At 39.1% G+C, this 14,914-nt stretch overlaps 1 protein-coding gene across 1 annotated transcript in view; it reads left to right on the forward strand.

Annotated features, from left to right (window-relative positions):
* The first annotated feature begins 1,088 nt into the window (after positions 1–1,088).
* Positions 1,089–14,914, forward strand: part of GPR180 (G protein-coupled receptor 180) — a 28,261-nt gene continuing 14,435 nt past the window's right edge. The window contains exons 1-3 of the mRNA XM_045978460.1: positions 1,089–1,328; positions 4,077–4,235; positions 11,977–12,177. Of these exons, the coding sequence (XP_045834416.1) occupies positions 1,184–1,328; positions 4,077–4,235; positions 11,977–12,177 (505 nt within the window). The 5' untranslated portion in view covers positions 1,089–1,183. The remainder of the gene's footprint in view (positions 1,329–4,076; positions 4,236–11,976; positions 12,178–14,914) is intronic.

The following is a 14,914-nucleotide window of genomic DNA, read 5'->3' on the forward strand; positions in this document are numbered from 1 at the left end:
GGGGCAAAGTGGTAACATATAGGAAAAGGTCAAATGCGCATAACTTATGATTCCCAAATTCCATGATGTATAATATAGATAATTGTAGAAAACCACAAATATGTTCACCGATATATTGTTTGTATGTAATAGTGAAAACGTGCACACAATTTAATAATATGGTCTCACTTCTTAAATACAATGGATCTCGAGTGCTACAGGCTCAGAGAGGAGAACTTGGGGTGTTCAGCGAACTAAGAGTGGCTCGGTAAGGATGGAGACAAAAATCAAGTTGGAAATTGGAGAGACTCGAAAGCTATAGTCTAGAGTCTGGCTTGTGTACTGCAGGTGATCAAAAACCTTTGAAGGAAGTGATGCAGTCCAATTTTGTTTCCCAAAACTTTCTGTGACTCTAGGGTAGAGATGGGCTGTGTGTGGCCAACTGGAGAAAATTAAGACTGTGCCACAGGCCAAGTAAGATGAGACCAGGATGGCCTGGATATCAAGAGTGGCAGCTGCTTCCTACCATCGCCTCCCAGAAGAGGCGCTAATAGACATGTTTCATTGAGATAATTGGATGTACGGGTGTACGCTGTACTTCGCAGCTGTCTGACGATATAATTCAAGAAGACAGGTAACCAAAGAAGTTAAAATCGGTTAGATGTGCCAAGAGAACTCTTCCATTAAACTTGGACATGTACAGTTACAGCTACGTGTCTTTCGGACAGTAATACGGAAACGTCCGCTAGTTTGCATAGGCACCTCGGCCTTTGCGGGAGCTTTCTTTTCCTCACCAGAACCGGTACCATCACGCGCTGCTTCTCAGTTCTTCCAGAATCCTACAAACTCCCTGGTAAGCCTGGCGCATGCGCAGTAGTACCACGCACGGAGACGACGGAGGGCTAGGCTTTTTCCGTAACCTGAGGCAACATCCTTCCGAGTCTCCATAAAAAAGGCGGGAACTAGCCGGCAGGCTGGGGAGTGATGGGATGCGCGCCTCCACACGTCCCGCCTATCTCGGCTTCTGATTGGTGAGTGTACTTGGCTCGTGGCGGAGGGGCCTGCCGCATAGGTTGTCAGTCTCCCAGGGGCGGGTCCGGGACGCCGGTCCTGCTCCCTCCTCCCTCGGCCCCGGCTGCCGACGTGGGGAAGGCGGCCGCAGGCGGTTGGGGCCCGGTGTAGGTGCCGTGAGGGAGAGGGGGGGATGGGAGCCCTGCGGCTGCTGGCGGTGTCTCTCGCCTGCTGCTGGTGGCCGCCGGGCTGCCAGGGTAAGACCCTGCGGGGCAGCTTCAGCAGCGCCGCGGCCCGAGACGCTCAGGGCCAGAGCATCGGCCACTTCGAGTTCCACGGTAGGTGCGGGGGCGGGGAGCGCGATGCAGGCGCGTGGGCCCATCCGGCGGGCAGCGCCTCCCCGCCTCGCTGGGGGAGGCCTGGAGCCGGTGGCCGCGACGCGGGGGACTGCCCCAGCTGCACCTGTACATCCCGCATCGCCGGCAGCCCGCCCCCGACCGCAGCTGCCGGGATCCGGGGATGCGTTAACGCCCGCCGTGCGGTCGCTGCTCCCCACTCCCTGGTCAGCCCCCTCCCGGGACTAGTGACTGTGTTCTGCACTTGAAACACCGTTTTCCCCTCTCTCCCCACACGGACGAAAGTACCGAGGACCTCCTCTGCTGCATCTTTCGAGATCCTTCCCTCAAGGAAGCATCCTTTGCTCAGTCCTGTCTCAGCCTGGTTGTATACACTAAGACACTGTACTTAAGGATGCATTTAAGCTCCAGAACTTATATTTACTGGGTTTAGTTTTTGTTTTTAAGATAATTTGCTAAAACCTGCTCGAAGCAGAGGGTCTTGACAAACAAATAAAATACTTGCTAATCTAGTGGTCCCAAGGGGGGACAGTTTGGTTACACCACTACTAAAGGAGTAGATTTACCATGGACCAGGAGGCCTAGAATTCACTTGACAGAAATGCACGTAAGTGTGTTCTGGAAGCTTCATCATTCTGGCCTTTCTGAAACGAGAATTGCATCTGATTCTGACTTCCTAGTCTCCCTCAAAAATCAGAGTCTTAAATGAATGAATTTGCAATTCATTCTGATTTTTGCTTTACTTGCACTCTGGAAATTTAAGTGATTTTCTTGGTTCGTACTTTTGGTACTCTATTTGACTGGTATTGTATTCCAAATACAAATTATTTGCCCTGATGAGGATGGTATCCTTGATTAATACAGTTTTTAACGTTAAAAGATGCAATGTCAGACTGTTGTCCCAGAGAAGGTAATAGAGCCAAGAAGCTATTTTGGTGTAGGAAAAGAATTTAAAGTATTGCAAAATTACAGAATTGGTGTAAATGGAGGGGAACCTGAAAAATAAATTTTTTTTTTTAAATCAAAGTGTTTAAAATAGCTGAAAAAATGAACACAAGCCAGTTTTCCAATATCCAGTGTGGCACAGACATCGGGTGAAGAAGAAACTCTAGAAACACTTTATTATTATTTTTAGGTCACATTTTTAGTTTTTTTTTTAATCAGTTGGCTGTAACTGTACTTTGAATATTGACAGTGATAGCAAAGACACTACAATAAATAACACAACCTGGACGGTGCTAGAAAATCTGGGATATATGGAAGCTATGATGTGGTTATCAGTAGCAGAGGGACTTAGAAAACCTGGTATTTCATTTTTACTTGGTAAACATGGAGGGGAAACAGAGGTGGATAATCGAGATATCTCAAGGAAGATTGAGGACCTGAGTGTTCCAAGAATATTAACACACATGCACGCTCTTTCTGTATATATATAAATTTTTTTATCATTTCCAGTCTTCAGTGAATTTGAATTCAGTAAAATAATAATACTAAGTTATACTGAAATAATTAACTCAGAATGTGATTTAAGATGTTAAGCCTTCAAGTCACTTCTAAAATTTTGGATAGTTTATAATGTAATCAATTTATGTAGGAGACTTGGACATTCCTTATTCCTTGATACATCTAACATGAATTTATTTAAAATGTTTAGTCAAAGTGATAATTATAACAAACATGACAACGGTACAGGAGAAGAGATCTTAAAATGAGAACTGAAAACCGTCTCCTGCTTTACTTCTCACCCAGAGTCCCTTTCCCTAGAGGCACCTACTTTTTGCCATTTCTGTTCGGGGCCTTCAGTGTGCTCTGTGTGTACAACCAGGCTTATTTTATAGTGTCTCACAACATCTATTGTTCTGCACATTCCTTTGTAAAAGTCAAAGATGTCAAATCTTTTATCAAGTGTAAAATGTCTACCCCCAAACTCATTTGTTTAAACTTTCTTGCTATTAGCTATGCGTATTTTTTACATTTAAAGTATATTAACACACATGTTCTATTAGAAAACAAGAGGAACTTTGGTGGGAAATTTCTGTAGATAGTTTATGAACAAATATTAAAGACGTGGAGTGGTTGTAAAATGAGGCCAAAATTCTCTTATGGTGAATGTCCAAATACAGCGGATATTGCTGTTTATTCAGTGAAATGGCATCACTTTTCATTGGAAGTGTAAGGAGATAGCACAAATTAATTTGGATAATTAATATGAATAGTCTTTTGATTTACACCTGAATGGGATGCTCATTCCAATGTGATCTACCTAGTTAAGTGAGATCTAAGAAAAACTGTGTTCTTGGATATTCTATAAGACTGATGAATCACGGGGCGCCTGGGTGGCTCAGTGGGTTAAGCTGCTGCCTTCGGCTCAGGTCATGATCTCAGGGTCCTGGGATCGAGTCCCGCATCGGGCTCTCTGCTCAGCAGCGAGCCTGCTTCCCTCTCTCTCTCTCTGCCTGCCTCTCTGTCTGCTTGTGATCTCTCTCTGTCAAGTAAATAAATAAAATCTTAAAAAAAAAAAAAGACTGATGAATCACTGAACTCTTCTTCTGAAACTAATAATATACTGTATGTTAACTAATTGAATTTAAATTTAAAAAATTTTAAAAAGCAAAAGGAAACATTATGCTTTTTAAATTCCTGTTTTGATTAACAAAGATGTTGAATTGCCTTGTCATGTGAGTTCCATACAAGACCAAACTATTTAATAATTTTTGTCTTAATGTCAAGGTGACCATGCTCTTCTGTGTGTCAGAATCAACAACGTAGCAGTAGCTGTTGGAAAAGAAGCTAAACTCTACCTGTTCCAAGCCCAGGAATGGCTAAAGCTACAGGAGAGCAGTCATGGTTATAGTTGTGGTGAAAAATTATCCAAAGCTCAGTTGACAAGTGAGTATATCCTCTTTTCTTTGATCATTAGATAGGGTTTTTTTTTTCCCTCTCGAATGTTAAAATCTTTGTTTTCATACCAGCATGTTTCATGACACATCACACTGTGATGACATTTTGTCTAGAACATTTTAAGCGAAAGTTTTCCTTGATCAAAGGATAAAATGACTTTCCCCTCCCCTTATTAAAATTTTTTGAAAAATATCCAGATAATGTAAAGGGCATACTCTCCTTCATTCAGACTTCTTATAAGTAAGTCACATAGTTCATACCAATATGGCAAATATATTTTGGCCCAGGGGCAGCATAGAATGAATAATAGCATTTGTTGAATGCTTATTTTCTGCTCCACTGAGCTAAGCACTAAATATGTGTTATCTCAGTTAATTGTATGATTTAGCCCAAGTTATGCTGTTTGGGTTTTGGGTTTGTTTTTTGTTTTTTGTTTTTTTTTTAAGATTTTAATTTATTTATTTGAGAGAGAGAGAGAGAGAGTGCATGAGAGAGGAGAGGTCAGAGGGAGAAGCAGACTCTCCCCACCCCCAACTGAACAGGGAACCCGATGCAGGACTTGACCCCAGGACTCCAGGATCATGACCTGAGCCAAATGCAGTTGCTTAACCAACTGAGCCACCCAGGTGCCCTTGAGTTATGCTGTTTTGCAACATGTTATTGGAACGTGGGATCCAGTCGTAGGGTGACACAGTGTGTCATTTTAGGAGGTACCAGCACCGCATCATTTGTAAACTTCTAGATTTGCCTCTGGAAAAGCTCTTTTATTATTCTAGTTGCCTATATCTTTGAACCCCTCCATGCTTATCAACATTATCCAAGTATTAGCATGCATTATCCAGAATTAGTGGAACTCTTTTTAATTTCTGTAGAAATGAAAGGCATATACCATGCTACCCATTTTACCCCTTGGAAGGTAATTGGTTGTAGGAATGTGAAGCACCCATGGAAAAAAAAATGGGAATTATTCCTCTCCTCTCTTTCCCCCCTTTTATTTCCCCTACCATGTTCTGCATATCAGTGAGTCTGAATCTTCTTTTAATCTAGTCAAGTAAAACACTGCCATTTTCTGAACTTTCAGTCTTAGTCTCAGCAGCTCTCTGGGTCCCTCATAAGGCAGCTAGCAGGAATAGGGATAAGAGGAGAAGCCCCCGGGGTGCCTGGGGGTTCAGTTGGTTGAACATCTGACTCTTGTTTTCGGCTCAGGTCATGATCTCAGAGTTGCAAGTGCGCGCCCCACACTGGGCTCTGTGCTCTGCATGGAGTCTGCTTGAGATTTTCTCTCCGCCTCTCCCCACTTCCCCCGCCTCATGTACACTCTCTCTCTCAAGTAAATAAATCTTTTTTTTAAAAAATGGTAGAAGCGGGGCAATCCCTGCCACCTCTTGTGGGGATCTCTTATCTAGATTAATGAGATGACAATGACAGGATGCTGAAGAAGTCTTGAATGACTAGATTTAGGTATCAAAGAGATGGTTACATAAACTTATTTTCCCTCCCCTGGTTTTCAGAACTTACCAGGGAAATTTGTCAAATGCTCATTATCAGTTGTCTTTTCCTTTCTATACCAATTCGGTCATCTAAGTGTTCCCCAGATGGGTAAAAAGTTATAACCTTCCATTTCCACTTACAATGTCCAAAACCAGTTCATCTTCTTGCCCATCCAAACCTGGTCGTCTTCCACTTCTGGTGTTCCCTCTTTCAAGATGGCACCACCATCTGTCCGATAAACAAGCCAGAACCCAGGGAGTCTTCCAACACTCCCTCTTTGACCTCTCCGTCCCCTTCCAATCTGTCAGTAAGTGACCTCTGAATATCTCTGGACTTCATCTATTTTTCTGTGTCTCTGCCCCACCATGTTATTCCAGGCTGTCATAATCTTTTGCCTGTTGCAGTAGTCTCCTTCCTGGCCACAGCTGCCATGCTGGTGCCCCCCGTAACCAGAGCGATCTTTCTGAACAGCAGATTTGATCATGTCGCATTCACTTCCTTGCCACACCCAGAAATACGCCAGTCATTTTCTTTTGCACTTAGGACAAAGACAGGTCTCCTTGACCTGATCACCTGGTCATGGTGTAGCCGTTATTTACCCCCCAGTTCCATCCCACAGCAGTGTCCCCTCCGGGCTCTTTTTACTTGTAGGCTTGTTTTATTTCAGCGCTATCCTGGGCCTTTGCACAGACGTTTCCTTTGTTTGTTCTTCCTTCCCTCTTTGGCCCCTCCCTACACTAAGTTGACAGTTGAGTTTTTATAGCTAGTTTTCTTGCATAGCACATACTATAGTTACCACTTTATATCTTATGTATTTGTTATAAAATCAGTCAGAGCAGCAGGGCTCTCTCCGTCTACTCGTTCATTTCCATTGCTTCATGTACTAGACAAGGCCCTTGTGATGAATCAGGGACCAAAATATACTCTTGGCCCTTAAGGTTAGTGGGGGTGACAGAAATGAATCTAATCAATGTGAATAAACGCGAAATTGCAATTGTGATTAAGTACTATGCATGTTAGTTACATGGTAATATGAGAATGAAAATTTACAATACCCTAGTGCTCAGTTAAGCTTTTACTAAATGTTTGTAGGATGAATTGTCATAGAGCTTAGGGCTTGAAGGGTTTTTTGTTTCTGTTTTTGTTTTGTTTTAATTCCAGTTTAGTTAATATGGTGTTATATTAGTTTCAGGTACGTAAACCAATTACTAAAGTTACTACAGTTAGTAAACAATTCTGTACATTGCTCAGTGCTCATCATGATAAATGTTCTCTTAATCCCCTTCAGCTTTTCCACCCATCCCTCCACCCATCCACCCTCTGGTAACCATCAGTTTGTTTTCTCTGGTTAAGAGTATGGTGTTTGTCTTTCCCTGACTGACTTTTTTCACTTAGTATAATCCTTAGATCCATCCATGTTTTTGCAAACGGAAGATTTCATATGTATCACCTCTTCTTTATCCATTCATCTGTCAGTGGATACTTGGGCCACTTCCCTCTTTTGGCTCTTGTAAATAATGCTGCAGTAAACATAAGGGTGTGTATATCTTTCCAGATTAATGTTTTTGTATTTTTTGGGTAAACACACAGTAGTGAAATCACTGGATCATGTGGTATTTCTATTTTTATTTTTTGAGCAACCTCCATATTGTTTTCCACAGTGGCTGGACCAGTGTGCATTCCCAGCAACTGCACCGAGGGCTCCTTTTTCTCTACATGCTCCCCAACCGTTGTTACTTCTTGTGTTTTTTATTTTAACCATTCTGACAGATGTGAGATGATATCTCAGTATGGTTTTGATTTGCATTTCCCTGATGATGAGTGATGTTAAACATCTTTTGATGTGTCTGTTGGCCATCTGTATGCCTTCTTTGGAGAAATGTCAGTTTATGTCTTCTACCCATTTTATAATGTATTATTTGTGATTTTTTGGTGTTGAATTATATAAGCTCTTTATATGTTTTGGATATTGACCTTTTATCAGATATGTCATTTGGAACTCTCTTCTTCCCTGTTATCTTTCTGTTTTATTGATTGTTTACTTCACTGTACAGAAGCTTTTTATTTTGATGTCCCAATAATCTGTTTTTGCTTTTATTTTCCTTGCCTCAGGAGACATATCTAGAAAAATGTTGTGTACAGCTGAGGTCAGAAAAATTACTGCCTGTGCTCTCTTCAAGGATTTTTATGGTTTCAGGTCTCACATTTAGGTCTTTAATCCATTTTGAGGTGTTTTTGCGTGTGTGTGTGTGTATGGTATAAGAGAGTGGTCCAGTTTCATTTTTTTGGATGTAGCTGCCCAGTTTTCCTAACACCATTCATGGAAGAGATTGAGGGGGTTTTTTTTGTTGTTGTTTTTTGTTTTGGGGTTTTTTTTTTTGTTTTGTTTTGTTTTGGTTGTTAGGTTGATTGCTTTGTATTTGGTCTTTTTCTTCCAGTAAAAACTTAGCAAGCAATTTAAAGCTTTGAGCTGTAGGAATTGATTTAGTTTTTTTGTTACCTAGTTAATGTTACACCATACACTATACACTTGGAAAAACATAATTTTTGTATTAGTCATATACCTTCAGTCATAGACTTTAGGTGTAGGGGGGAGAGCACGGTGCAGTGGAAAGACGGCTAAACTGAGAATCACTGCTTGTTTTCTTCGAGCCTCACTTTACCTATTCATACAGCGAGAAAGTTGGATAAGTTTTCCTTAAGGTTCCTGAAAGTCATAAACTGCTGCGATTCTAATTACAACTTTTTAGGATGTTGCATATTTATAAAGCTACAACTTCCAAAACTTCTTGCAGTTGTTTATTAAACTATTTTTCCCTCTTCTCTATTCTTCTTCTGTTGAGTACAAGGGTATTCTTTGGAATTATTGGAATGGAAGATCTCAGGAAGTAGGCATTTGTGCAGAATGAAGGTTGTTTTGTGAAATTTGGGGACCTGAAATAAATTAAGTACCGGTGAGATAGATATATTGCTTTCTGCAGAAGTCATCAACTCTTTTCCTAGCAATAGAAGCCAAGTCTTAAGAAATATCCTCCAACTTTTACATATTAGTTGTCGTATTTATAGTATGTTATTATTCAGGAGCTTTGGTGCACTGAAACAAAAAGCAGATCCTAAATTCATGACAGTGCATAGTACCACGTATTTTTAAATAATTTCTTATAGAAATAATTCTCATTTCCTGGCCATTCATGTGACTTTTCAGAATTAAGAGCCTTTTACCTACTTGGTAATGAGTTTATTAATTATGCCAAATTCCTATGTAAAATTCCTATATAAAACCTTACTGCTGCAATGAAACTATGAAGAGACTAGCAGAGAAATTCTGTAGTGTCAAATGTTGCTTGTGAATATACAGCCTCTCAAATTAATGTCTAAGAAATTATGTTTCAGTCTTCCTTTTCCTCTTTTAGTAAAGTCGTAATACTACACCAGATTTTTTAAAAACACGTGTTTTATAGGTTTTTAAAGCAGGCAAATGAGAGAGACAGTTAAAAACACTGAAAATTATGACTTTATATAAAAAATTTAACAAGGAGATTCAGGTTACAAAAGCTAAATATTTTGCTTACAAAACATTTTTAGTATTGTCTATATATCATATGCACAATAATTCCTTTTATACATTAAGTGTATTTTATAAATCATTTAAAGGTTGTTAGCATTTTATTATTCTGTGTATTTTCTTTTATAGCATGATTGGGCAGCTAGCCATGTGACACCATTCTTTGTAATTCACGTTTGTTAATATGTGAGATACTAATTACATCAGCATGAAATACGCATGCTGTGTGGTAATCTTTTGTCTCAAAAACAATGAACATACAGTTTTTGTCAAGATGCTTGTTTCCCAGGCTTGCTAAAAAAGGCCACAAGGCAAAAAACCGACGGCCAATATCATTTTTTGAAGCACATTTCTGTTTTTATTTTATATAAATCTGCATAATTGAAAATGAGACATTCAAAAGTATGTTGGTGAAAAATACAATGGTTAATTTTTGTGTTGTTTTATCTAAGAAAAAAGTGCAAGTGATAATGATAAAATGGAACGTGTCAGAACCTTTATAAGGTCCAGATTATGTAATTGGGAGCTGCACATTTCAAAAGCCTAATTTCTGAGCCACTATTGGTCATATATTGAATTCTTATTAAAGGTCTTCAAATATTTAACAGAAACTAGAGTCTTTGCTACATTTTTCAAGAAGCTATACAATAAATAAGTAAACCAAAAACAAAAGTATGTCAGCTAAATTAATAGAGCCCAAAAAACAATGCTGAGGCATTGTTAATAAAAATCATTTGTCTGCTTTAACTACTGTTAATGAAATTCCCAGTTGTAAAGTCTAAGTCCTCAAAATTTGAATCCTGACTAGATAAATGTGTATCTCATTTATAAAGGTAACTTATAAATAGCATTTTTTAAAATTTTATTTGCAAAGTCTCCAATCATACAGATGAGTTGAAAGTGTAGTACAACTAACATGAGTGTATCCTTTGCTTAGGTTCAGTAATTGTTAATATTTTGTTACATTTGCTTTATATTTGTATGTGTGTGATTTTTGTTTTTAATCAAGGCATAGTAAAATAAGCTGTGGGTGTCATGAGCACTTCTTCATAACAACAATACCATCATGACCCCTAAGAAAATGAGTAAGTTCATAATGCCCCCATGCAAATCCCCATGTTCCCCTCAGGAAGTGTCTTGTTTATTAAAAAGCATTTTTTCTTCAATTGAGAAAAAGATCGAGACTAGCTTACATGCTGTGGGGGCAATTTAGAGTTGGGAATTGGGCCCACCATAATCTTATATTTTAAGAATACTCTATTTTGGGGGGGGAAAAAAAGAATACTTTGTAGAGAATCAGGCTCTTTATTTGGATTTTCATATACTGTCTCATTTGCTCCTCAAAAGAACTCTGAGTTCAGTCAGGTATCTGAATTTTACTGCTGAAGAAACACATCTTGAGAGGGTAAGCAATTTCTTTGCTGAGTCGCAAGGTTATTAAGTAACATCACCAAGACTACTTCTAACTCTTCTCTTCTTTTTATTACACATAGTGCTGAGACACTACTGCCCTACCACTTCATGGTAGTGTTCGTGAATGCCTCTGAAGTCAGAATCATAGTTTCAGATTTGGAAGGCATCTTAGACATCATCAAGTTTTTCTCAAAGGGGGTACTCTTGGCATTTGGGGCAGAACAGGTTTTTATTGTATGAAACTTTACCTTGGATTACGTGAGGCTTAGCACAGCCTCCCTCAAGGACCTTCTCAACTATTTTGACTACAGAACTGTCCCTGTACTTTTCAAATGTACTGAAGGGCAGCAGGATTACCCTGGTTTAAGAACCATTTATTAGTATAACTACCTTGTTTTGAAGAAAGAAAAAGGAGAATCAGTCTTTATTCAGCAGTTACTATAGAACAGGTATCATGGTAAGTGACTCATATAACTTAGTCCTTCCATCAGCTCTTTGCTCTAAGTATTCATTTTACAGATGAAAAAGTATCATAACATATAACTTAAGTTTACACCAAAGGTAAGTATTGGAGCCAGATTCAAACACAGATCTGTGTGATGCCAACATTCATGAGCATCCCCCTCTCCCAACTGTATAGACCTGACCCAGCAGAGCGACTCTGATACTCCGGTCATTTCTACTCTTCCCCTTTCAGTACCTTTTTAAAGAATAATCAATGAGAAAAAGCTTTTGGAAAATCTTTTGAAGGTATTTGTAGGTAATAGTTTTTAGATCTAATGATTCCCTGAATTGAATGTTCCATTTTAGTTTTAACGCAAATATAATTTTCAAAAATGTCACTGCAGTTATTACACAGCATTGTGAAGGTACTTAATGCCTCAGAACAGTACACTTCAAAATGGTGAAAATAGTTACTTTTGTGTTTATGTATATTTCCTCACAATAAAAAATTCTTAATGTTACTAATCCACTTGAAAACTGTAAAATATTTAAAATTCAGATTCAAAATTTCATTGAAACTTTCTGCTCATTTGTGGTGTTTCACAGTACATCTGTAGTGATCCCTTTGGTTAAGATACATTATTCTTACCTGCCTTATGATTTACAGGCCTTATTCCAGTACTACACCAGGGCTTCAGTTTTCAAGGTAGTAGGAACAAAGCAAAAGAATTCTAACTCTGAGTTGATTTTATGCCAGAAACAATGAGTACGTTTGAGAATTTTGCTTTCAAAGTGCTATTTTCTTTCTTTTTAAAGTGACCATGAATCAGACTGAACATAATCTGACCGTGTCCCAGATTCCATATCCACAAACATGGCACGTGTTTTATGCAGACAAGTATACATGCAAAGATGACAATGAGAATTCTCAGGCGGAAGATATCCCATTTGAAATGATGTTACTAAACCCGGATGCCGAAGGGAATCCATTTGATCATTTTAGTGCTGGAGAATCTGGTAAGAATATATACTTAAGTGTATATCCTAATATAGAAAAAAGCCTGTGTACTAATATCTCCATGTTATGTTTTTTGAGTATTAAAAATTAAAAACAACTTAAGTGTCCAACAGTAGGCAGATGGTAAGTGAATCTTCTTATAGCATTTTATTTTATTTATTTATTTTTAAATTCTATTGATTTGACAGACAGAGATCACAAGTAGGCAGAGAGGCAGGCAGAGAGAGAGGGGGGAAACAGGCTCCCTGCTGAGCAGAGAGCCTGATGCGGGGCTTGATCCCAGGACCCTGAGATCATGACCTGAGCCGAAGGCAGAAGCTTAACCCACTGAATCAACCAGCCATCCCCTTTTATAGCATTTTAATAGCCATACTATTAAGTTAGAAAAGCAGAACACTAAGTATTATATTTTATAATTTCAAGTATGTTAAAAAATGCAGAGAATTGAGAAAGAAGTACAAAAATACTAATAGATTGTCTCTGTATTTTGGGTAGTATAATTATGGATTTTTAGTTTTTTTCCCCCATGCATTCTAAATCTTTTTGTTATTTTTATGATAACCTAGTTATCATAAAACAGAAAAATGTCAATAAATTGAGCAACCTAAATTGGTAAATCAATTTTTAAGTGAGGTGGAAACTGCACTATTTTGTATGGCTGTCCTTTCACCAAGTTGTTTAAAGAGATTAGGGATTGCCTGCATGGGAGCTTGCAACCATTTTAGGAATGATCAGAGTTTTATAATGTTTTCCAAAATCTGATTTACTCCTATAAAATATTTCATCAAGTTTTTGGTTGACTGCGTATTGCCCTACAGAAGTAAGTTTCCTAGCCTGAACAGAAATAAATGACTTGTTGTGATTAATGATAAACATGCTATACAGTATTATAGCAGATGTGTAAATTTACATGTCAGAATAAAGACTAAGATTGTAGGACAGCTATCAAAGAAAAGGATAAGGAGTTTACTTCTTAATGATTACCCATTTGGAAGAATCAATCTGCTTAGAGAAAAATTCAATCCCATTAAATCTCATTGGCCATCAAGGTGAGTAGGTACAGGTAGAAGAAATTGAAGCTATATTAGATGAAACTGATTGTTTAGTTCAAAGTGTAACTTGCCACAGCTAGAAATGTAACTCAAGGAATATGTCTTATGGACAGTAGGTCACCAGTAACTTAACGTATGAAGAGATAAATTTTTTTTATGTCTTATAGTCTGAAAAAATATTTACATAGTGACAGACTGGAGAGACCAACATTTTTAAATAGTTAAGTTTAAAAGTTCTTTCTGTGAAGGAAATGACAGAAGGGTAAGCTACTCAAATTATTTTTGAATGCAAACGAACTTAAGGGTTGAATTTTACAGGGTGCCTGGGTGGCTCAGTGGGTTAAGCCTCTGCCTTCGGCTCAGGTCATGATTTCAGGGTCCTGGGATTGAGCCCCCCATCGGGCTCTCTGCTCAGCAGGGAGCCTGCTTTCCCCTCTCTCTCTCTACCTGCCTCTCTGCCTACTTGTGATCTCTGTCAAATAAATAAATAAATAAATAATTTGGATCAGTATGGTTCATTATTGGATGTCAGTTCAAACCATTTCTTTTCTCATCATCATCATTATTATTATTTTAGAGTGGGGAGGGCGGGAGGAAGAGGCAGAGGGAGAATCCCAAGCAGGTTCCAAGCCACCAGCACAGAGCCCAACTCAGGGCTTGATCTCGTGACCCTGAGATCATGACCTGACCTAAATCAAGAGTCAGATGCTTAACCAACTAAGCCACCGAGGGGCCCTGATTTTTTTAATCTTTATAAAAGATGTTGACATTTATTTTCTGTAGTTTAGAAAGCCATCAGTGAAACTCAGGTCTACTGACAGCATTGGATGACAGGTGAACTAAATTGCTTGTAAGGTCCCTTTTAATCCTAACTCTCTCTTATTTCACGTGACAGTTATTTTTAGAACTGGTAAAGGCTCAGCAGAAAGTACTACTCTGCTGCGTTCACTGTGTGTGCAAACACTACGGCCTATAGTGTAGTCAGTCCAAAAGCCCTTTCCCCTCTCGCTGTCCTGGCATTTGCATAGAGCTCAAGAGGTTGTTCTATTTATTGTGTGGATCCGCAAGACTCTACTAGATCCTGATATACTTCTTTTTGCTTCCTTATCCAGGCTGCCAGTTCTGGTCTCTTTCCTCATTCTCAGTTAGACATCTGAACATTGACCGTAGGCCATAGAGTGATCACATTTGTGGCCTGTGCCACCCCTAGGCCACTGAATCTCAGCCATACTTGCCCAGGCTCACCCTGAACCTTGCCCACATCTTCCAGTATTCTTCCAGCATCCTGAATTATGGCTAGCTTCTTGTTTAGGGTTCACGTGATCCATTCTAATTCAGCTCTTGGTCCAGACTCTTTTTGACCTTCCTTCTCCAAGACTGATTTTGATTTGATGCTTATGTTTATGTTTAAAATCTGTCTTTTTTTTTAAAAAAAAAAAAAAAGATTTTATTTATTTCAGAAAGAGAGAGTGAGAGCATAAGAGAAGAGAAGGTCAGAGGGAGAAGCAGACTCCCTGTGAAGCTGGGAGCCTGATGCGGGACTCGATCCTGGGATTCCAGGATCATGACCTGAGCCAAAGGCAATTGCTTAAGCAACTGAGCCACCCGGGTGCCCTAAAATCTGTTTTATACTAGAATGGAGAAATTTATGTGGTCATGTCACCAGCAATATTTCAATGAGGGG

Source organism: Meles meles, chromosome 14, assembly GCF_922984935.1.
Source record: "Meles meles chromosome 14, mMelMel3.1 paternal haplotype, whole genome shotgun sequence".
Taxonomy (NCBI): domain Eukaryota; kingdom Metazoa; phylum Chordata; class Mammalia; order Carnivora; family Mustelidae; genus Meles; species Meles meles.